The sequence below is a fragment of the Trachypithecus francoisi genome, unplaced genomic scaffold, assembly GCF_009764315.1.
Source record: "Trachypithecus francoisi isolate TF-2019V2 unplaced genomic scaffold, Tfra_2.0 Lachesis_group0, whole genome shotgun sequence".
In the NCBI taxonomy this organism is placed as follows: Eukaryota; Metazoa; Chordata; class Mammalia; order Primates; family Cercopithecidae; genus Trachypithecus; species Trachypithecus francoisi.
In genome coordinates, this window is record NW_022681453.1 from 66,218,282 (window position 1) to 66,240,984 (window position 22,703).

Below are 22,703 nucleotides of genomic sequence, written 5' to 3' on the forward strand. Positions count from 1 at the left end.
CCCCGACCCCTCACCTCTCTTGTCCAGGAGCCACATGAACGCGAAGCAGGGCAGGAAGCCGATGGGCCCCCACAGCACGAGCAGCGCAATGTCCCAGCTGGAGAAGCCGTAGGCCTGGCGCGCCGAGTTCTGGATGGGACCCCAGGTGTTCCAGACCAGGCCCTGAACGAACGCCAGCAGCGAGAAGAGCAGCAGCACCAGCCAGCGGCGCCCGTACACCCGCCCGGGACCCGGGACCGCCGCGGGCAGCGCCGCCGCCGCCTCCCGGCTTCTCCAGGAGGCCCCCAGCCCAGGCCCGAGCCCGGGCCCCAGCAGCGGCTGCCTCTCCTCTTCGCTGCTCCAACGAGAGCCCATGGCGACGCGTCGCGCGCGAAGCCAATGCCGGGCTCACTCCAGGTCACCGCCGACTAGCCCAGGGCACAATCGTACGGAGCAGTGGGAGGCGGAGGCTGCTGTGGTCGCCCTCGGCCTCCGGGCCGCGCCTCGTGCGCCTGCGCGGCCCCAGCCGGGCCGGCGGGGAGGCGGGGCAGGCGGCAGGGAGGCTGGGGTCCGCCCTCCCCTCCGCGGGTGGCGGGGAGACACCTGCGAGTGGAAAGGAGCCAGGTCGTAGACTGAGGGCAGGTAGCGCTGAAAAGGCAGGGACAAGCGCGGCTGAGTCGGGGACAGGGAAACTCGCAGAGAGGCTGTATTCGAGGAGGTTGGGCAAGGAACCCTGGGGTGTTTGGAGGAAGTGTTCAAGTTAAATCTTGTGCGTAATAAACAACTCAGTGACCTGTGCTCACTTAACCTAATGCTTGCGTCTATTTTGGGCTTATTCTTATTTTTGTTGAGTTAGTAACTTCAGAAATCATAGGCAGAGGATAAGATTTAGGCGTAGTTGGTCCCAAGGGATTATCTCATAAAAATCATTTATGTACAATAAGTATTGCCTATTTTTGTTATTTTTTGTCTTACATATCCAAAGAGGAGACTGCAAACTAGCCAATTCCATTCATATGTATGTAAACTTTTTTTTTACCCATTTCGTCTGTCACTTAATAGGCGAGCAATAAAGGTATGTCTAGTAAAGTTGTAAGATTTTTGCCCCAAAGTGACCCAGATCCATCTCCAGTGATTATGATTTGACCACAGGGTAAACGAGAAGAAAGGTGGTTGTTGATCTCTTCACACAGCTGTTTGTTTATTTTGGTATACAAATCCAGAAGCCTGACAGCTGTGGATTAGTGTCCTTGAAAACCTAAGTCAAGCAATTTGGCTTGTCTGGATCGGGAAATGAGTCACAGGGAATGCAATCACAGGATTCTTTGCCCGAGGTTCGTATTTCCCGGCAGCCACTAAAATTAGAAGTAGGTTGCTACCAGAAGGGCAAGAGAGGTGTAAGAGAAGCATGAGCTAGCCTCGCATTCAAGGCTGCCAAGAGCGGCTCGCGAAAGCTGAAGTCAGAGACCCATCCCACCGCCGGAGCCCCACGAAGCGTCAAACCTTCTCCTAAAACTCCAATCATCTAGGGTAGAGAAAAGCCGAGGCGGAAAGCAAGGATCTGACTAAAAAAGGAGACACAGAAACGAAGCTAAGACTACAGGAAAGAAGCCTAAGGTCCGGGTTAGGTAAAAAAGCGCCACAACTCAGACCACGTGTTCATATTTCCACACCCGGGGTATCAAAACAAAGCTGCGTGGTCCCGCCCAGCATCCGCCACGTGACCTCCACGTGAGCGCCTGCGTTTCCGTAGGAGGCGGGCGGGAGTCGCCGAGTCTCCTTCCTGTGGTGCAGCTTCGGGTCCCGGAGCTTGGTCCCTACTCTGACCCCACCCCAGCTCCGCTCCGCCTTGGGTTCCGGTAGAACCCGCCTTGCGGTAGTCATGGCAGCAGGCTCCGAGGCGACCACTCCTGTGATCCTTGCAGCTGGGGCTGAAGGGGAGGAAGGTAGGTGCCAGGCTAAGGTCAGACCCTGAGTACAAACCCAATGCCAGTTGACTCTCGTGGCACCTCTCTTGGGGCCGTTTGCCTTAGCCCCGTCCCAGGTCTCTCTGGCCTTGCATTGGACTATGAAGAAAATTCTGTATTTTCTAGCGAGCGTGGCATTTCTCGAATTGTAGCATCCAGATTTTTGATCGTCATAGGGTAGCCTACCAGTACTGTTTCACGCATGGGGTGTTTGTTTTTTGTTTTATATTTGCCCATCGTTAGCTAAATAGGAGTGTTTTGAATGTTGGGATTAAAATTAAATTTGTGAAATTGAAGGCAACCTTTGAGATTAATGGGAGTTATCTGAGACTTGTGAACAGGGATTATGGGCTTTTATTCTATTTCAGTGAACCCTGGTTTGGCAAGTGGAGATGAGGTTTGGCGACCCATGAGCTTGAGATCCCTGTTATTATTTATTGAATGATTGCACCGTGCAGCGCTCTATTCTGGATACTGTCGCGGGATCCAGAGACTTTTGAATATTTATAACAATACCTTTTCCAAAGGAGCCTGGAAAGGAAAAAGAATGACTTGCTATATGTTCACCTGAGCTATTCCATCAGTAGTACACTCTGTGAGAGTTGTTATTAGGAGGAGGGATCTCAGTGGAGAGAACATAAATGCTTCAAGGAGGGAATAGTTTGAGGTCGGCCTTTTTTTTTTTTTTTTTTTTCTTTTGAGACGGAGTCTCGCTGTGTTACCAGGCTGGAGTGCAGTGGGGCGATCTTGGCTCACTGCAACTTCTGCCTCCCAGGTTCAAGCAATTCTCCTGCCTCAGCCTCCCAAATAGCTGGGACTACCAGCGCGCCACCATGCCCAGCTAATTTTTGTATTTTTAGTAGAGACGGGGTTTCACCATGTTGGCCAGGATGGTCTCGATCTCTTGACCTTGTGATCCGCTGAGGTGAGCCTTTCTGATTGGATGAGATGGTGACAAACTCAGGGAGTGGTGCTGGGTTCAGGAAGTCAGGGAGCAGAAAACGATGGATGTATTTAGGGATCAGATAGTTTGCTGAAGGGGGAGATGCCCATTCCAAGCAGAAGAAACAAATTATAGCCTCCTACTATCTGACCACTTTCTACCAGGGAGACAATTCTTGACCTTCATCTATACCTCCATTGCACTGATTTTTCCATTTTCTGTCCACTACACCCCCTTATCCAGAATGTATGTCGTTCCTTTGAAAAATTCTCTTGTCCCTTCCTGCACCTTTTTCTGACAAAACTCTTACTCTGGATGAAATCAACCTTTTGTCCACTTTGTACCTGCACTATGCGCCTGAACTTTGCTGGAAAAAGTCCTGCACAAATTGATGACCGTATAAAGTGAAAATGGCCAAACTCTTGAATATTCAACCAGTATGGGCTTGAGATCCCTTTGATCCTCTGTTTCTCTAGTGAGCCTACCGACTTTCTCCAATGACAAATCCCCAAACTCTATAACCTCTCTCTGCCTCTTTCTTAATTTTAGGTGATGACTTTGCAAGTCAGGTCAATTCTGCATCTAATCTGTCTACTTTTTTCCTCCTTCACTATCAGACCCTACTGCAAATCATCCGCACTTTCTCACCTCAACTACTACTGTATCTTCCTGACTTGTGTCTCTGTTTTCTATTTTGTGCCCCTCTAATCCCTTCTCCATTCAGCAGCAAAATGTGACTCTTCCTTATGTAAAATTCTTCAGTGAATTACATTGCCCTTAGAAGTTAGAATAAAACCTAGACTCTTAACCGTGGCCTGTAATAATCCTTGGTTTGGGCTCTGCTGATGTCTTTAGCAGGATCTCTTGTCACTCACCTCCCCTCTGGCTTTTCACATAGCTGACTTAATCTTTAGGTTTTAAAGTATGTCACCACCTGAGACCTTAAGAGACCAAACTATCTAAAACAGTCACTGTGATTTCTCTTGCACCCCCCAACCCTAGATGTTCTGGAATACAGCATCCTGCTTCTGTCATTTTACTTATTACAATCTGTATTTATTATTTGTTTTTTCCATTAGATCGTAAGTACCTTGAAGGCAGGACCTATGTCTGTTTCATTCACTGCCATGTGCCCAGCTGCAAGTACAATGCCAGGCACATAGTTGGCACATGCCACGTTTGTTGAATGAATGAATAAGGGCACTCCATGCCAAGTCCAGAGGCAGAAGGAGAAAGCATGACATCAGCCAAGAACTGAAAGAAGTCAGTGTCAGGAGTGGTAAGAAAAGAGGTATCCTGAAGGTTACCTTATGCCTGGTTAAGGAATCTAGACATTAAGATAGTAGGAAACCTCAAAGAGTTTTAGGTGAGGGAAATAACATGATTAATTTTGGTTGCAGGAAGATCACTTTGACTGAAGGGTAGAAGATTGATTGGAGGGAGAAAGACTGGAGGACAAGGTACTTAATCCCTTTGAGCCTCAGTTTCCTCCTCTGTAAAATGCATGATTATTGTGAAGATTAGAGTTAATATGTGTAGATTACCTAGCATGGTATCTGGCAGGAATTGGATATTCAAGAATGGTGACCATTTTTATTATTAATAGAAAGTGCCAGCCTTAGTGACTAATGTTGAAACTGAAAGAAAAGAAATTAGAGATGTTATGTAAGAGAATGAGAAAAATAAATACATTAAATAAAGTCAAGTGAAAGGGTCGGTATGTTCAGTACAATGATGAATACAATGGGAGTCATAGAAAAGTTCATTTAAAACATTTTTGTTTATTTTTTATTTTTGTAGATACAGGGTCTCGCAGTGTTCCCCAGGCTCGTCTCGAATTCCTGACCTTAAGTGATGCTCCTACCTCAGCCTCCCAGAGCACTGGGATTTCAGGCATAAGCCACTGCACCCGGCTGAACAGTTCATTTTTGAGCAAACTTATTCCATGATCAAAAAATATTTGAATGGCATATAGTAAACAGACCTTTTTCATGTGGTAAAGCAGAAGACAGTCTTTGCCCCAAAATAGCTTATAAATATCATTTTTGGCAATAAAGACAGAGATAAAAAGACCTGTAGTATAAGACATATCCAAAAGGTCAGATGTAATTAGCTGGGATGTAATACTCAGTATGATACACATGAGGTACTTTGGAGGCTGAGAGGAGAAGGAACTAATAGAAATTGGGTTGCTTTGTGCTTCCTAGGATGATTTCTTAAAGATGAGCCAGGTGAGGAGACCGATTCTACTAGAGTAGAAATAGTGACAGAGAACCTGGGTGAAAAAGAGGAAGACTTGTATCCATTGAGTCCAGAGAAGAGCAGGGTGAAAATACAAATGTTGAAGTGAAGAAGAGGAAAATCGTGGATTTCAGTCTTTGCAGAAAAATAGAGCAAGGCACCACAAAAATAAGGAAGTAGAGAAAGGTGCTGGAGACTTCAGAGTGAAGAAGCAGCCAGCCATGTTGGCACACGCCTGTAATCCCAGCACTTTGGGAGGCGAGGCAGGCAGATCTCTTGAGCTCAGGAATTTGAGACCAGCCTGGGCAACATAGTGAAACCCTGTCTCTACAGAAAATACAAAAATTAGCTGGGCATGGTGGCACGCACCTGTAGTTCCAGCTGCTTGGGAGACTGAGGCACAAGAATCGCTTGAAGCTGTGAAGCGGAGGTTACAGTGAGTTGAGATCACTCCAGCCTAAGCAACAGAGCCAGACCCTGTCTCAAAAAAAAAAAAAAAGCTTCAGCATGGTTGCCAAAAAAAAAAAAGCTTCAGCAGGGTTGAGGGTGATTAGGAGTGATGGGAGTGAGTCAGTGATTGGGAGCAGGAAAGGGTAACCGGTAGAGGTGAGCATAAAATGGTGGAACTGATCACCTTGGTTATGCTTGATAACTCATTATACAGAAGTGCTTAGTTTCAATGAGGTTTTATACATTGCTAAAAATCAGGTATTCTTATACAGTTATTTGAAAAAAAAAAACATTTGTTTAGCATCATTTTATGCCAGGCACTGGACTAATCTCTAGGGAGATAAAAGTAAGAGGTTTGCCTTCAAGAATGTGATATTGTTTGTTTGAAATAACAGCTTAGAAATAATGAAATATGAAACTACTTATTGTTAATTAAGAATCAATTTGAATTCTGAATGTGAAATGTTCTCATAATCATACATTAATTGAATCATTCAGTGAAATTAAAAATTGCAGTTTTTGAGTGTGATTCTGTCTTTCAAACTGAGGTTATTATATTTCTTTCTATTGGGCTGTTTTTTAGTTTTTAGTTATAGCCAAGATTATGCCTTGATGAAGAGAAGAATGTGTTAGTAACTCTTCTTCCAGTGCTTGCTGAGGAAATATCTCATCTAGAGTTGTATGGAATTGATTTTCATTTAGAATGAACATTCCTACATAACTGGATTTACTCTTTTTCAGTTGGAGACACATACTCACCATGTCATTTTTGTTCTCATTTTAAAGGGCAAAGGGTGGAGGAGTTTAAAGAAAAGCAAAAGCCTGTGTTATCTCAAAAAGTAAAAAATTCCCATGTTAGAATCCATATGTAATTCATAATGTAGATAAAATTTTTAATTTCACTGAGTGCTTGGTAATGATGAGTATCAGAAAAACAATGCCATTTATTTTAATGTGGTAAAAACGTATAACATAAAATTGACCATGTTAACCATTTTTAAGTGTTAGTAGTGTTAGGTAGATTCACATCATTGGGAAGGCGATCTCTAGAGCTTTTTCATCTTGCAAATCTGGAACTCTACATCCATTAAACAATAACTCCCCTTTCTCCTCTTCTGCCAGTCCCTGGTAACTGCCATTTTATTTTCAGTTTCTAGAAATTTGACCACTTTAGATACTCCATATAAGTGGAATCATATCGCATTTATCTTCTTGTGACTGGCGTATTTCAGTTAGCGTACTGTCTTCAGGGTTCATCCATGTTGTAGTATATGATAGAATTTCCTCCCTTTTTAAGGTGGAATAACGTTCCATTGCATGCGTAAGCATTTTGCTTATCCATTTGTCAACAGATGTTTGAGTTGTTTCCACCACTTAGCTATTATAATAGTGCTGCTGTGAACATGGGTGTGCAGATGTCTTTTCAAGACCTTGCTGTTGAATATTTTTGAGGAAAAGTAAGATAAAATAATCATTTATTTTAAATTATCAAAAATTCACTTAGGGGAGGCTGGGGTTCAATGGAAACATTTTGGTAGAAATTTTGGAGGTACATTGCAAAAATCTTTAGTATTTGAGATGTCATTCCTTCTAGTGTTAACTTCACTTAAAATATAGACAGATTTCCGTTTTCTTGCTTTGGTTTAAGACTAGTATTACTTTTGAATTTATGAGCCATTTTTTGAGGTAAAGGTAAGTTTTCTGGGTTAAATGGACAAACGTTATAAGTGTAGGAGGATAGAAAGAAGCTAAAAGGCTCATGGACCTTTGGTAACTGTCCAGCATGTAACTGTCTCAGGTGCCCAGCCTGAACTTCCCGCATGTTCACTGCAACACCAAGCCTTGGTATTGATAAGGCTAGGTCATAACGGCCACGGCACTAACGTTTGTGGTTTTTTTCAGTGATAGACATCACCTTCTAGACATTGAAATTCAAAGGGTTTATGGTTAGCCATCATTTTACTTAAGCATTATGTTGCCTTTCAGGAGAATTTTCTTAGTTTGTGTTGACATTTTAAAATAGGGGCTACAAAATGAAAAATTCTTTTTGGTGTAAGTTTTACCATTCAGTCTTTAGTACTAATCCAGTCATTTTGTTAGCTAGTATTTGCACGATTCCATCGGGTTTTTCTAACATGGCCCAAATGGTCATTATTTTTTGCCCTAATATCTACCATTCCAGAGGTTTTTAAATTTCTTATATGTATATACAATAGTTGTCTGATGAAACACCACATATATACTTAGATGTATACATTCAGAAATAAATGATCTCACTGTGCCAGGACCCAGTTTTAAATTCATGCTGTATCATTATAGTGAGTCTCTGTATTGTAATGTGAGACTTACTCTTATGTCAACTTCTGAAGGTTTTTAAAAATCTTTTTAATTTTTTCATTAAAATTATACCTGATGGGAGACAAGTTAATTTCAATTTCAAGATTTTTGTTATATTCTATTAATGTTCGGAGTGTTCTGGACACATGGTAAATGTTCCTTATTCTTGTCTTAAAGTTGAAATCTCAGATACAAATGCAGGCCAGGTGTTAATTGACTGACCAGATAGTTGGCATACTCAGAGAAATTAGGTTTCAAATTATCTTGTACTTTGCATTAATTTAAAAAAATTACTGAGAAGGATGCAATTTATTTGTGATGATGTTTCACTATCTCCAAAGAATTAGTTGTTAACTAAGCCTGTAATAAATTGACTGGAGAACGTGCTACATTTGGAGAGAGAAAAAATTATTGTGTAATACCAAGATCACTAATCTGTTTTTTTCAGCAGTTTCTAAGTCATCTAGTTAAAAATTACTACCTGCTGCAAGTTTAGACCTAAATACCCTTATCCTTTGAAGACTGTTGAGGTTGCTTCAGAATTTTTATAGCTCTTTGCAAAATATTTCTAGCATGGAGTAACTGGGTGCATCTGTAGGCTGTTTAATTAATACAGGGTAGCATCGCATTCTTCTTTAAAGGAAATTGTAACATTTAAATTCATTAATTTAGTGGCCCAGTTTATTGTTGATTAAATTATCAGAAGCTAAATTAGTTTTATCTCACAACCAGCTGATTGTTTTATTTCACGATGGGCCTGAAATTCTGTAAATATGCTAATTTTCTGTTATGATGAACATCCTACTACTCACTTTGCACACACTTCATAGTGCTTTCATTCATTTAGCAAATGTTTTGGCATTTAATATATACCAGTCACTAGGCCAGGCACTCTCTCAGCAAATTTTAGTATTGGAGGTCTCCTATTAAATAATCTCTGGGATGTGTGGGATTTTTAGATCAGATAATTAAATTTTTTAATTTAACTTTACGCTAGAGAATATTTACTTCTTTGTAGCTTTTTTGTCAAAACACTACTCATGTGTTACTGTCACCTGTGTGCATATTTATAAAAGGCTATCCAGTTATATCTACTCAAATATGAACCATTTTGGAAATAATCAAAGCCACGTGATCTATTGGCTCTAATGTAAGGTAAGTAGAATAAATAAATCTCTACCCCAAAGTAATTCGTGCTTCTGTTTTTCTCTGCCCTTTAAAGTTCCAAAAGCAAAATGTTCATAGGTTGAGTATTTTACAACCTTAGAACTGTGTGTGTCAGACTGAGTGTCAGACCAGCCATGATTCATCCAGCCCAAGCCACAGAGCACTGTATAGGGAGAATATGGTTATCCTTGAAAATGATGGCCTCAGAAAGCAGGGTGTTATGCCAGCTATGAATTAATAACAGTCTTGACTGGAAGGATTTTTTTTTTTTTAATCTAAAAGGATTCAGGAAGTAGTAGTTGGTTCAGTAGCACGAAGATGAACATATTGGCATTCTTTTGCTTAAGGTTTGCAGTTTCCTGGACCTTTCATTTGTCTCTCAAGAGGGCTAATCATTATGTCTGCTTTCCAGGCAGTATATAGAAAAGGATGAGGGCAAAAAGGCTGACTCACAACTTTGGTATGTGCACGTGCGCACACATACACACACACGGAAATTATATATATATATATTCCCTATCTATCTATCTATATTTAGCTACTCCTGTCTGCAAAGAAGTCTGGGAAATAAAATTTTTCAGTCATTCCTGTTGCCCAAAGTTCTTTTAATAAGGAAGAAGAGAATGAGTATTGGGTAAGTAGAAGTTAAAGAAAAAATTATTCAGTGACACTTGTTAAAGCATGATAAGGAAGACTATTCAGGACCATCACCATAGATATAAGGACTACTGTAACGGAGTCTCTCAGTTGGGGAGAGAGATTGGGCCCAACTCCAAAGACAGCATGGGCAAGTGAGAATTTACAGCCAAGGAGCAGAGTCAGTGGATGAGAAATTACTAAGAGGAAACACCAGGGGTAAGGGGAAATCTGGCTAAACCAACCTAACAGGATTCTTGCTGAAGGCAGGCCAAGGTGATCAGATATCACCTGGAGGTGGGTTGAGGATGAAAAACCTGATCAGATGTCAGGGATGGGGGCAATTCTTGCTAAACTGACTTAGCAAGGTTCTTGCCTAAAACTAGGTTTTACAAGGAAGTGCATAGATGGACCTAGCAAAAGAATCAAAGCCTGACTAAAGTTTGGCCAAGCAAAGAGTCTTTGTCAAAAGCAACTAGCACTCCCTGCCGTGTGTGCTCATGCACATACAATTCATGCGCTCCTCAAAACATTCCTCTCTCCCCAGAGCACATGTGAATGATTATTTATGAATTGATCTTGAGCTTTCCTGTGTATCCTTTCAGCTTATATTTTTTCTTCTGAGTTTTTAGCCCTAGTTAAGTTGCACAGTCAGTTCTCTAGAAATAGGATTTTGCAGTGGAAAGAGCACTGGACTTGGACTGAGGGGACCTGATAAATCTGGTTCCAGTCCTCTGACATCTAAGCTTCCATTTCTTCCTTCAGTTAATGGAAATGAATTACCGTCTCTGCCTGTGTTTTACAGGCTTCATATAAGATCAGATGAGCACTTTTAATGTATGTAAAAGTGCCTTGTAAACAGTGAAGCATTAAACAGTTAAATGTATGGTATTGTTATGGTGCCTGTGTTCAAAATCAAACCACTCATCTTCCCAATAGAATGAGTTATTGCTCTTGACTTCTCTTATGGCAAGTCACCAAGTCTAGACGACTCAGTCTTGTGGCTACATCTGACTCCCACCCCACATCTCTGGTTGTAATAGCCTTTGATATTATTCTCTGAGTATTTCTTCATCTTTACCATCTCTCACTTACTCACTGCCACCCCTGTTGTTCAGGCCTGTACCATACTTATCGCTTGGCTATTGCAATAGCTCTGAGTCATCTTCAGGTCCAGGTCTCCCTTCCCACCTCACATCTCTACATATTTCTAGACAGCCCTCATTTTTAGTGAATATAGTATACTATGAGATTGCCTTATCATAATTTAGTAAATATTTTTCTGCTTTGGGGCATTAGGTTGTTTACATTTTTTGTTGTTATAGTGCGGTAGTAGACATTTGTGTGTGTGTATGTGTATGCTATACATAGCTCATGATTCATTATTTGTTACAGTAAATTCCTATAACATGAGTTACTGAGATAATGAACAGTTCTTTCATTTTCCCAGTTGTTTCCCAAAGGATGATTCCAATTTATATGCCATGAACAATAGAATACTATTTATCATGAATATATTATAGCTTTTCATAGTGTAGGGATCAAAATATGCCACCCCCAAATATGCCACTTTGGTACATTGATTATTTTGGGTAAAAGGCATTGAAAAGGCCGGGCACAGTGACTCACCCCTGTAATCCCAGCAGTTTGGGAGGCTGAGGTGGGTGGATCACAAGGTCAAGAGATCGAGACCATCCTGGCTAATATGGTGAAACCCCGTCTCTACTAAAAATACAAAAATTAGCTGTGCATGGTGGTGCGTGCCTGTAGTCCCAGCTACTTGAGAGGCTAAGGCAGGAGAATCGCTTGAACCCGGGAAGCAGAGGTTGCAGTGAGCCAAGATTGCACCACTGCATTCCATCCTGGCGACAGAGCAACACTCCGTCTCAAAAAAAGAAAAAAAGGCCTTGAAAAACAGCAGATGCAAGCTCATTTTGAGCTCCCTTTTTCTTCCCAAAAGCGGGAGGTAAAACTTCCATGTAAAAGTTGCCCTCCCTGTACCAGGAACAAGGAAGACATTCTTGTAACCAAAGATGGGTAATAAAGGCTGAGAGAAATCTGTACTAACAAACCTTGTTAAACCAACCTTTATCTTCCCAGTCACTTTTCCACAATTAACTATACTCATCCAACTTCTTTGTCTTGTCACATTTTCAAAATTTACTACTCTTTGCCCAACCTACTATGTAGATGTTAAGCTCTAACTGCTTCTTTCGGTCTTCATTTTTCTTGTGAGGGCTCCCATGTACATGTAAAAAGTTCTGAATAATGTTTGTATGCGTTTCCCTGTTAACCTGTTTTATGTCAGTCTCAGCTAGAGACTTTAAGAGGTTAGAGGAGAAATTTGACCTTCCGTCCAAGTAGTCTACAGCAAAACTTTAAAAACATATAATAAAAAAATGTGGGTGTTCGTTTTCATACACGCGGAATCCAGGCATACCAAGTCCAGGAAGATTTGGTGCACTGCAATATAGGTAACCTTGTACTTAGATTTATAGGCCCGTTGGAATGGATGAAGAACTTGAATGCAAAGTTGCTGTACATGTCAAAAGTGAAAAACACAACAAAAAGCAACCATCTCAAGGAAAAACAGAAAACTGTATTCTTGGTCACATAATGTTATCCTTTACAGGGCTCTTGACCATGTAGAGGTCACCTGAAGATAAACCAGGGGCTGCTTTTCAGTGAGACCAAGGGTGCCTTCTCTTCCTCACTGCACGCACTCCCTGACTCTCCTGCCTTTCCCCTCTGAGCATCCACACTGACCTCCTCACTTAGAATGATGACTGTGTAGAAGGTAACAGATTGTTCTCAAATGTCATCTGCCAAGGGCTTAGAGCCTGCTGACTTTCACCGAGGATTTAAGAAGGGATTCCAAGTTTTTGTCCTCTGAGAAAGGAGGCCAAACTGATTTAAGTTTTCAGTTTCTTTAAAAACAAGCCTTACCTTTAGACAAACACAAATTACTCAAATTCTTTGTTGATTCCTTCCCTATCCCTCTTCCTTTTATCATAGAGAAGAAGGTTGGGTGAGAGAAGAATTTGGACTATTTATGAATTTTTCTTAATTTTTTGAATTAAGTGTAATTATAGATAAAGTAACTAAAATAGAGGGTTAGCTGATTGTTCTTGAGAATCATAAATATATGTTTTGAGGGTCAGAGAGTGTGAAGCATTTTTTAAACCTCCCAAAAAACTTGCCATCTTAAGACGTCTTTAAAAGAGAAACTTGCTTGTTCTTTTATTCAAAAAATACTAATCTTTGCTATCCTATCCAAGATTAATATTTTATGATTCTGTGACATTTATTTAAATAGTAAGTTACAGTGTTGGTTTGTACAGCTCTTCTGTACTGTTTATAGATGCAGTTGAAACCAAGGATTAATATTGATTGCCATCTAAGTACATCTTTTATCCTTTTAAAATTGCAGTAAAAATAATCTTTCCCGCTCCCCGGTTGACTGCTATATTGACTCAGTAGTCTTTCTAGCATTAACCTATGATATAACAAGTAGAATTGTTGCTGACTGCAGCAACTCTAGTTGTTCAAGAGTAGTTCCCATCAGCATTTCTTACATAATCCTCTACTTAGGAAGTAGTGTTTTCCAAAAAATCACACCTTCTAAAATTTAAAGATGTAGTTGGAAAGCCTTTTTTAACACTGAAGTTTCATTTTTGACATTGAATATTGTAAATATCTACCAAAATTTAAACACTTAAAATTTAATATGAGAAAAATCATTTAAGAATTAGGTCTTTTCACCTGCGCTCATGTGTTTATCACAGCATTATTCACAATAGCTAAGAGATGGAATCTGCCTAGGTGCCCACTAATGGTGAATTGAATAAAGAAAATATGATATATATATATATGTGTGTGTGTGTGTGTACACACACACACACACACACACACACACACACACACACCATGGAATACTATGCAGCCATAAAAAAGAATGAAATCATTTCCCTTGCAGCAACATGGATGCAGATGGAAGCCATTATCTTAAGTTAATTAATGCAGAAACAGAAAGCCAAATTCCACAAGTTCTCACTTATAAGTGTGAGCTAAACATCAAGTACACACAGACATAAAGATGGGAATAATAAACACTGGAAACTCTAAAAGAGAGGAGGCAGGGAGAGGAGCAAGGGTTAAAAAACTACCTGTTGAGTACTGTGGTCACTATTTGGGTGATAGGTTCAGTAGAAACCCAAACCTTGGCATTGCACAATATACCCATGTAACAAACCTGCACATATACCCCTGGATCTAAAAAAAGAAAAGAATTAGGTCTTTTGAGGTCATATGTGTATAGAAACAGCAGTAAATGATGTATACATCATTGTAATTGTAGAGAATGATTTGCCATGATAAAAATAATATTAGCTATTTTTTTCTCCATATTGTATGAAAAAACTTGATAGTTTTCTATCTATTGCTCTATTCATTTCTCTTTCTAGGTGAACATGTCAAACCTTTTATGCCAGAGAAAGCAAAAGAAATTATCATGTCTTTACAACAGCCTGCAATCTTCTGTAACATGGTGTTTGATTGGCCAGCACGACACTGGGATGCTAAATACCTTTCGGAGGTCCTTCATGGCAAACGGATACGATTCAGAATGGGGATGAAAAGCATGAGCACAGGTATGACTATAGGTAATCACCATCATAATGTCTCTTCAGGAGCATCCCTACATTCTCAGCAGTGGCCTCCTGATCTCTTGAGAATCCTTTCTAATCCTTTTTTTTTTGACCATTCACTGTACATACAGGAATATTTTATTGGAAGGTTTGGAAAACAGTTTGGCTTAAGTGTTTTTTGTTTTTGTCTATATAAACTATAGACAAAACAGTCTATAGTTTATGACCCCATACAAAATGTATTTGTTCATTTATCTTATATGTATATTGCTAGACATTATTGTGGTTCATTAAATGTTAGACACTTAATAAATAAATATTTGTTAATGTGCTCTTATTTATGTTCCTATTAGACCAATCCTAATCTAATAGTGCTGTCCACTTTTTACTCAAGTAGAATGTGTCCTTTTATTTGTGGCTTCAGGCACTATTTATAGGTGTATAATTACTTGGTTGTAGTTTTATCCCTCTGCTTTATTGACTGACTGACCTGTTTTGCATTGCACAAACATGAACCATATGTAAAGCTCGCTCTTTTATTCTCTTAAGCAAATAGATTTTGCCTCTTCTTTTCTGAAGACATAACATTTTGATTTGTTTGCCCTATTTTCAGATAAAGCAATTACCATTAACTCTAAAATTTAGATAATTTACCATTAACTCTAAAACTACTGTTTCTAATCTAAGAGAGTCTATAATCATTTTCTGGTGTTTAACTTGTATTTCAATATGGGTAAGTTTGGTAGTCTAGAATTTCAGTTTTTTTAAGCATTGAGGTAAAGTGGCTTATTAATATCTATTAACAGCTCAGGAGAACTAGAAAAGTCCCCAGCTTCCCTTCCTGCCGCTCCAACCTGCTTTCTCTCATTTCGACCTTGTAGCATTGCTGACAGAATTATTTAGTTTTTGGTGTCTGGAACCCCTTTGTACTCCTGTGACAGATGTAGCATGTTGAATATACCTGGAACTCTTTGTCATCTCATTATAATCAAAGATCAAACTGTTTAAAATTCAATCTTAGACCAGCAGCAATAACATAAAAATCAAATTGTGCCTTTTCCTTGTTGATTTTAGTCAAAGAACTCTGCCTCTCATTGAAGTGTCTGTTAGATACTAATTTGGATAAAAATAGAAATAGTAATTTTTTCACATTCTGGTTAGATTCCAAGTACAATACTACCAATAGCTAACATTTATTTAAAGCTGTTGTTTCAGGCACTATTGTGAATACTTTGCACATACGGTATTAGCTTTCTGAATCTTCCTAAAACCTTAGGACAGTGCTGCTATTATCCCATTTTATAGATGAGACACAGTAATTTGACATTTTCAAGTTAATACTTAAGCACAAAAAAAAGGGAAATAACTCTCTGAGGTTGTGAGAAATGACTCTGAGCTTTTAGAAAGACAATGTTCTTTTTTATTAAATAAAATCTACATAACATAAAATTTAGCATTTTAGCTATTTAAAAGTATGCAATTCATTGGTTGTTAGTATAGTCACGATGTTGTACAACCATCACTACTATCTAATTCTGAAATATTGCTATTATCCCATAAAGAAGCCCAGTACCCATTAAGGCATCATTTTCCATTCTGCCTTACTGCAGGCCCTCGCAGCCACTGATTTACTTTCTGTGTCTATGAATTTGACTACTTAGAATATATCATATGAGTGGAATCATTCAATATTGGCCCTTTTGTGCCTGGCTTCTTTCATTTAGTGTGTTTTCAAGGTTCATCCATGTTGTAATATGTGTCAGTACTTCAGTTCTTTTTATTGCCAAATAATATTCTGTTGTACGAATATGTACATTTTATTTATCTGTTCATCAGTTGATGGACATTTGGGTCGTTCCATTTTTTGGCTATTACAAATAATGCTACTATGAGCATTCATGTACAAGTTTTTGTGTGGACATGTATTTTCATTTCTCTTGGAGTAGAATTACTGGGTCATACAGTAATTCTGTGTTTAACATTTTAAGAAACCATTTTCCAAAGCAGCTGCACCATTTTATATTCTCACCTTCAATGTATGAGAGTTCCAGTTTGTTCCACATCCTTGCCAACACTCCATTTTAAAAATTATAGCTATTCTAGGCCAGATGCAGTGGCTCACACCTGTAATCCCAGCACTTTGGGAGGCCAGGGTAGGCGGATCATGAGGTCAGGAGTTTGAGACCAGCCTGGCCAACATGGTGAAACTCTGTCTCTACTAAAAGTACAAAAAACAAAGAAAAAAAATTATAACTATTCTAGTGTATGGGAAGTATTATTATAGTTTTGATTTGTGTTTCCCTAATGACTAATAATGTTGAGCATCTTTTTATGTGTGTATTGGCCATTTGTATATCTTCTTTGGAAAAATGTCTGTTCATATCCTTTGCCCATTTTCTAATTGTTTTTGTCTTTTTATTATTGAGTTATAAGAGTTCTTTATATATTCTGGATACTACCCTTAGTAAGTATACAACTTGCAAATGTCCCACTACTCAGAGATAACCACTAGTTATATTTTGAGGTAGGCCCATGTAGGCCTTTTTGTATTTTAAAAATAAAGTTATATTAATTTTCACAGCTTGCTTTTTTTTTTCTTTTACTCTGAGCAGCTTCTCTTGAGATTGTATGATTTTTCAATGGCTACCTAATATTTTATTGTTTGGTAGTATCATAATTTATTTTAAAGTTTTGATGACTTAGATTGCTTACAAGTTTTAAATTTTAAAAAGACTGTAGTGAACATCTTTGCAAACAAATTTTGTCAAAGTTTCTGATTACTTCCTTAGGATTGATTCTTAGGAGAGTTACTGGATCAAAGGGTATGACATTATCATCATTAGCAGCACTATCTGTGAAGCTCCTTACACCAGAACCTCTGAGTCATTCTGATTGCTTGTCTTGAGTGGTGTCTTGTGACTCAGTGACTTACATCCTAAATATCTAGCATCTGCCTGCTTCTGTCTGTCTCCACAGCTGTCCTCTAGTGGGCGTTACCTCGCTTACTCTCTCACCTCCATAGTTGTATGGCCTCATCCTAGTCTGTCTACACCCCTTGCCCTCCCTTCCCACACCATTCCTCATACTGACGCCAGAGACGACTTTTAGGAAAACAAATCTAATCTTATTTCTCTGCTTAAAACACTTAAATGGCTTCCAGTTACGCTTAGGCTAAAGACCAAAATGTCCATTGTGGTGTGGAAGGCCCAGCATCATTTCTATCCCTGAGCTCAGGCCAGACAAGCATTTTTCTGTTTCTGTATTTCCAGGGCTTTGTTTCTTCCCACTTCAGGACCTTTGCATGTGTATGTAGTTCCCTGTGTCTAGCCTCTCTTTTCTCACTTCCCTTTCCCCCAACTTTACCTAATTAATTCATCTCCTTCTGTCAGATCTTAGCTTAAATGTCATTTTTCCTGACAAATCTATCCTTCCCCATATCGCAAATCAGGTGTGACTATTCAATTACCTCAGAACACTTTGTATCTCTTAGTAACACTTAGCACAGTTGTAATCACATGGTTGTATAATTACCTGTTTAAAGTCTCTTCCCCTCAAGAAGGTCACTTCTGTGAGGGCAAGGGCCACATCTCATCATAGGCTGAGCCCCTAATGGGCATTCAGTTTGTGAAGTGAAAGAATGAAAGGCTTTGAAACATATGGCTAAGGGCTTGCACGAAGGTGGTTTCTATTTACATTCTTTTCAGAACATGTGAGGGTTCCTGTTTTGCTACTCCTTGGCCAAAACTGAAATTTATCTTAAAAATCTTTCAGGCTGGGGATGGTGGCTCATGCCTGTAATCCCAGCACTTTGGGAGCCTGGGGCAGGAGGATTGCTTGAGCCCAGGAGTTCAAGACCAGCCTGGCCAACATAGCAAAACCCTGTCTCTACAAAAAGTACAAAAAAATTATCTGGGCATGGTGGCGTGCACCTGTTGTCCCAGCTACCCGAGAGACTGAGATGGGAGGATCACCTGAGCCTGGAAGGTCGCGGCTGCAGTCAGCTGTGATCACGCTACTGCACTCAAACCTGGGAGACAGAGCGAGGCCCTGTTACATGAAAAATGTTATTTCATTATTTTAATTAACATTTATTTGGCCACGTGCAGTGGCTCATGCCTGCAATCCTAGCACTTTGGGAGGCTGAGGTGGGTGGATTACCTGAGCTCAGGAGTTCGAGACCAGCCTGGGCACATGGCAAAACCCCATCTCTACTAAAAATACAAAAAATTAGCTGGGCATGGTGGTGCACGCCTGTAATCCCAGCTCTTTGGGAGGCTGAGGCATGAGAACCACTTGAACCCGAGAGGCAGAGGTTGCAATGAGCCAAGATAGTGGCACTGCACTCCAGCCTGGACCACAGAGTGAGACTCTGTCTCAAAACACACACACACACACACACACACACACACACATTTATTTGATTGCTAGTGATATTGAACATATGTTCATGTTTATTAGTAATTTGTATTTTTTTCTGATAATTGTTCTTTGGCTATTTCCTTATTGGGATTTTAGGGTTTAAAAATTTTTTTGAATTCCTTATATATTATGAAGATTGTGGCATGGCACAGCGACTCACACCTATAATCCCAGCACTGTAGGAGGCCTAGAAAGAAGGATCACTTGAGGCTGGGAGTTCCAGAACAGCCTGGGCAACAGAGCAAGACCCTGTCTCTACAAAAAAAAAAAAATTGTTTTAATTAGCCGGGTGTGATGGTGCACACCTGTAGTCTTAGCTGCTCAGGAAGCTGAGGCAGGAGGATTGCTTAAGCCCAGCAGTTCAAAGTTCTGACCACACCACTGCCCACCAGCCTGGGCAACAGACTGAGACCCTGCCTCTAGAAATAAAAAAAATAAATAAAACAGATGAAAAAAAAGAAGATTGTGTTGTTAACTAATAAGCTTCCTAGTTATTGTTTGCTTTCTCATTTTAGCTTCACAGTTTTATATTTTTATGTAATCAAATAATGCTTTATTAACATTTTTATTTTCATTTAACTTTAGAAATTCCTTCTTTATCCTGAAAATAGAGAAATATTCTAATAATTTTTTTCTAATTGATTAATGATTTCTTTTTTACATTTAACTATCCATTTCTTATTTTGTTATATGGTATTCAATGAATTTTTTAATACAAATAGCTAAATTTGGAAATTTTATTCCAATACTATTTACTGAATATTTCTTTTTTACCCTACTGACTTTGGAAATCACCTTTATTATATTACTATATTCTTGTATATTCCAGCATCAGTTTTTGGGCCACATATTAAGCTACCAGTTTGGGGGCCAGTAAAACAGTTTTAAAACATGCTTTTAGTACTGGTATGTATTTTAATATTTGAATATATAGTTCATCCTCCCTAATTACTCTTTTTTCTTAGATATTATTGAATTTTATATATCTAAATGAACTTTAGAGTTACACAAAGTTCTCACTGTAAAGAGACCTGTTGGAATTTCAAATGAAAATTGATTAAGCTCTATAATTAATTAATCCCATTGTTATAATACTGTATCTTCCTACACAGGAACATGTTATCTTTACTTATGAAGTCTATTTGGGTCTCAGTAAAGTGATTTATAGTTTTTATATAGGTCTACAGATTCCTTAAAATATTGTAAATTTGTTATAGCTGTTACAAAGGAAATATTTTTGCCTGTTATAGTTTTCTAACTGGTTGTGATTGGTCATAGAGGAAAACCATTTGTTTCTGTGTGTTTATATTGTGTGCACCTACTAATTAGCCTAGGTAGTTTTGTGTTTTGTGGGTTTTCTAGTTAGACAGGCATATGATTTTAAAAGTAAGGATAACTTTGTTTCCTCTCTGTTGAGTATATTTCTTATTTCTGTTTTAGGTCTTAGGTCTTGGTTAGAATTTTTCTAGAATACTTGAATTAGAAGTGTTAATAATTGGCATTTTTGAATATCATGTGTTCCTTAGTTTATTTTAGGAAGCAGATAGAGAACATCACATAGCATTTTGGATCAGATTTGTTTCCCAAGATACGTGCTCAGTGGCAGTGTTGTATCTCAGTTGGCAGTAAATTTGGCAAGCAGTTGTAGAAATAATCCTGAACATCTGAAAGCAGGGGGATAGAGTGATCAAAAGACGTGTTTAGAGTTTAGGCATCATGTATTATTTCTTATTTGTAAGATGATGAAAGTTTAAGAAAATGGAGAAATAGTTGTTATCCTGTTGTGCAAAAACTATTTTAGGACCCCTTTTTATAATAATTAAAAGCAAGCTCAGCTTGTACACTACTGCCAAATCCTGACCTCAGTTGCGCTTCTTACCTAGCACTCTACAGTAAGTAGGATGAACATTATAGTTGCCTAGACTACTTCAACATTAAATGAAAGAATCTTGGTAAAATTAGAAAGGAATAATTTCATTGCATAAGACAAACTAAGAATAACAACTGTACTACCCAGAAAGAAATTGTCGTTATAACAAAATCAGAGCAGTACCTTTGATGATGCTACTACCAGGAAAGAGTGAAAAAATTCTATTTTGAAATCATTATGGAAATGAAAAGATCTGTCATTTTCATTCATTCCATTCATGATAATTTTCCCGACAGTAACAGTTCTCATATGTAATTTTTACATTTTTAGATTTAACATTTTTTAACGTGCAGAGCTTGCTATAACAGAAAATGAAGTCTTCTAATGAGGCCAGGTTCTGGGGGCTGCAAATCAGGCTTGCCTGAGATAACTGGCCTCAACAGAAAAGTCCTGCTTAGTCCACCCCAGGGGCAAGTAGCTCATTTAATGGCTTTAGTATTCAGTTGGATTGAATTCTAGGAAGTGAAAACTCCTAAGACGGTATAATATGTTTAGGCTTACAGTGGAGTTACTTAAATCTTTTAGAAATGAATCCTATTTCCCAGAGTCATACAGCTTTCTTGCCACATGCACTTTTGTTTGTCAAAATTAAACTTTATGTACTTCTGTGCTTTTATGGTAAATTTTTGATGAAGTTGATAATTTTTTTGTTTTTTGTTTTTGTTTTTGTTTTTGTTTTGAGACAGGATCTCACTGTGTCACCCAGGCTGGAGTGCAGTGGCACAGTCTCTACTCACTGCAGCCTCAACCTCCAGGGCTCAAGTGATCCTCCTGCCTCAGCTGCCTGAGTAGCTGGAACTACAGGTACATACTACCACACCTGGCTAATTTTTTTGTATTTTTTATAGAGACAGGGTTTCACCATGTTGCCCAGGCTAATCTCAAACTCCTGGGCTCAAGCAGTCCTCCCACCTCGGCCTCCCAAAGTGCTGAGATTATAGGCATGTGCCACTATGCCTGGCCAATGTTGATATGTTAAGAGTTTATGTATATTGATTGTTTACTAGGTGCCAGGCATTTAGTGCTTTACAAAAATTGTTAAAATTTAAATAGTTCTTGAATATGTATATTTTAATCTTTTAGATAAATGTGCCCTAGTTAAGTTCTCTTGCTTCTCAAAGTGAGGTGACAAGTTAAAGTGGATGAATTAGGATGATTCGTTGACATACACCCTGTGTCTATTATCTCTCTGCCATTCTGTGGCTTAGGAAAAAGAAGGGAAAGGAAAAAGATGATTGGGTAATTCTAAGCAGTTACAGGCAGAAACGTAGAGAAAAGAAAAAAGCTGTTGAAAGAAGAATATTCATATTCTTCTTGCTACTGATTCAGCTGACTTTTAAAGGGTTCCAAGTAAATATATGAATGGATAAGAAGTACTAATAATAGTGCCTAACACTGTCTGGGCACGGTGGCTCATGCCTGTAATCCCAGCGCTTTGGGAGGCCTAGGTGGGCAGATCACTTGAGGCCAGGAGTTCAAGATTAGCCTGGCCAACATGGCGAAACCCCATCTCTACTAAAAAATACAAAAATTAGCCAGGCGTGGTGGCACATGCCTCTAGTCCTAGCTACTTGAGAGGCTGAGGCGGGAGGATCGCTTGAACCCAGGAGGCAGAAGTTGCAGTGAGTCGAGATTACACCACTGCACTCCAGCCTGTATGACGAGCAAGACCCTATCTCAAAACAAAAACAAAAAATAAAAAATAGTGGTGAACATTTACTGAAATCTGCTGTGTCAAGCACTGTGCTAACTGATCTACATCACATCTTGAAAAGATTTCATGTTTTGTAAAGGAAGTCATAATCAGATTTCTTAAATATTAACTTCCTATGTTCATTTAAGTTGCAAAAATAAAATTAATTTCATCATTCTTTTAGAAGAATAGTCTGTGTCAATCCAAGACTCCAATCTTGACTCATTGGGGTCATACCCATAATAGCAAGCCACTATGGACAGATAAGATACCTTTTCTTGAAGCTTTCCTGATC

At 39.1% G+C, this 22,703-nt stretch overlaps 2 protein-coding genes across 4 annotated transcripts in view; one reads left to right on the forward strand and one right to left on the reverse strand.

Moving 5' to 3' along the window:
• The window catches only part of SLC49A4 (solute carrier family 49 member 4), an 86,266-nt gene extending 85,522 nt beyond the window's left edge, over window positions 1-744 (reverse strand). Inside the window, exon 1 of the mRNA XM_033211018.1 lies at window positions 15-744. Coding sequence (XP_033066909.1) covers window positions 15-354 — 340 coding nt within the window. The 5' untranslated portion in view covers window positions 355-744. The remainder of the gene's footprint in view (window positions 1-14) is intronic.
• Window positions 745-1,257: 513 nt separating this feature from the next.
• The window catches only part of HSPBAP1 (HSPB1 associated protein 1), a 50,567-nt gene continuing 29,121 nt past the window's right edge, over window positions 1,258-22,703 (forward strand). Inside the window, exons 1-3 of one of the 3 annotated variants that reach the window (XM_033211017.1) lie at window positions 1,259-1,925; window positions 3,969-4,168; window positions 14,184-14,369. In XM_033211017.1, the coding sequence (XP_033066908.1) occupies window positions 14,204-14,369 (166 nt within the window). In that variant the 5' untranslated portion in view covers window positions 1,259-1,925; window positions 3,969-4,168; window positions 14,184-14,203. Of the gene's footprint in view, window positions 1,926-3,968; window positions 4,169-14,183; window positions 14,370-22,703 lie in introns of all 3 variants that reach the window. The other 2 variants (XM_033211016.1, XM_033211015.1) reach the window with 2 other exon arrangements.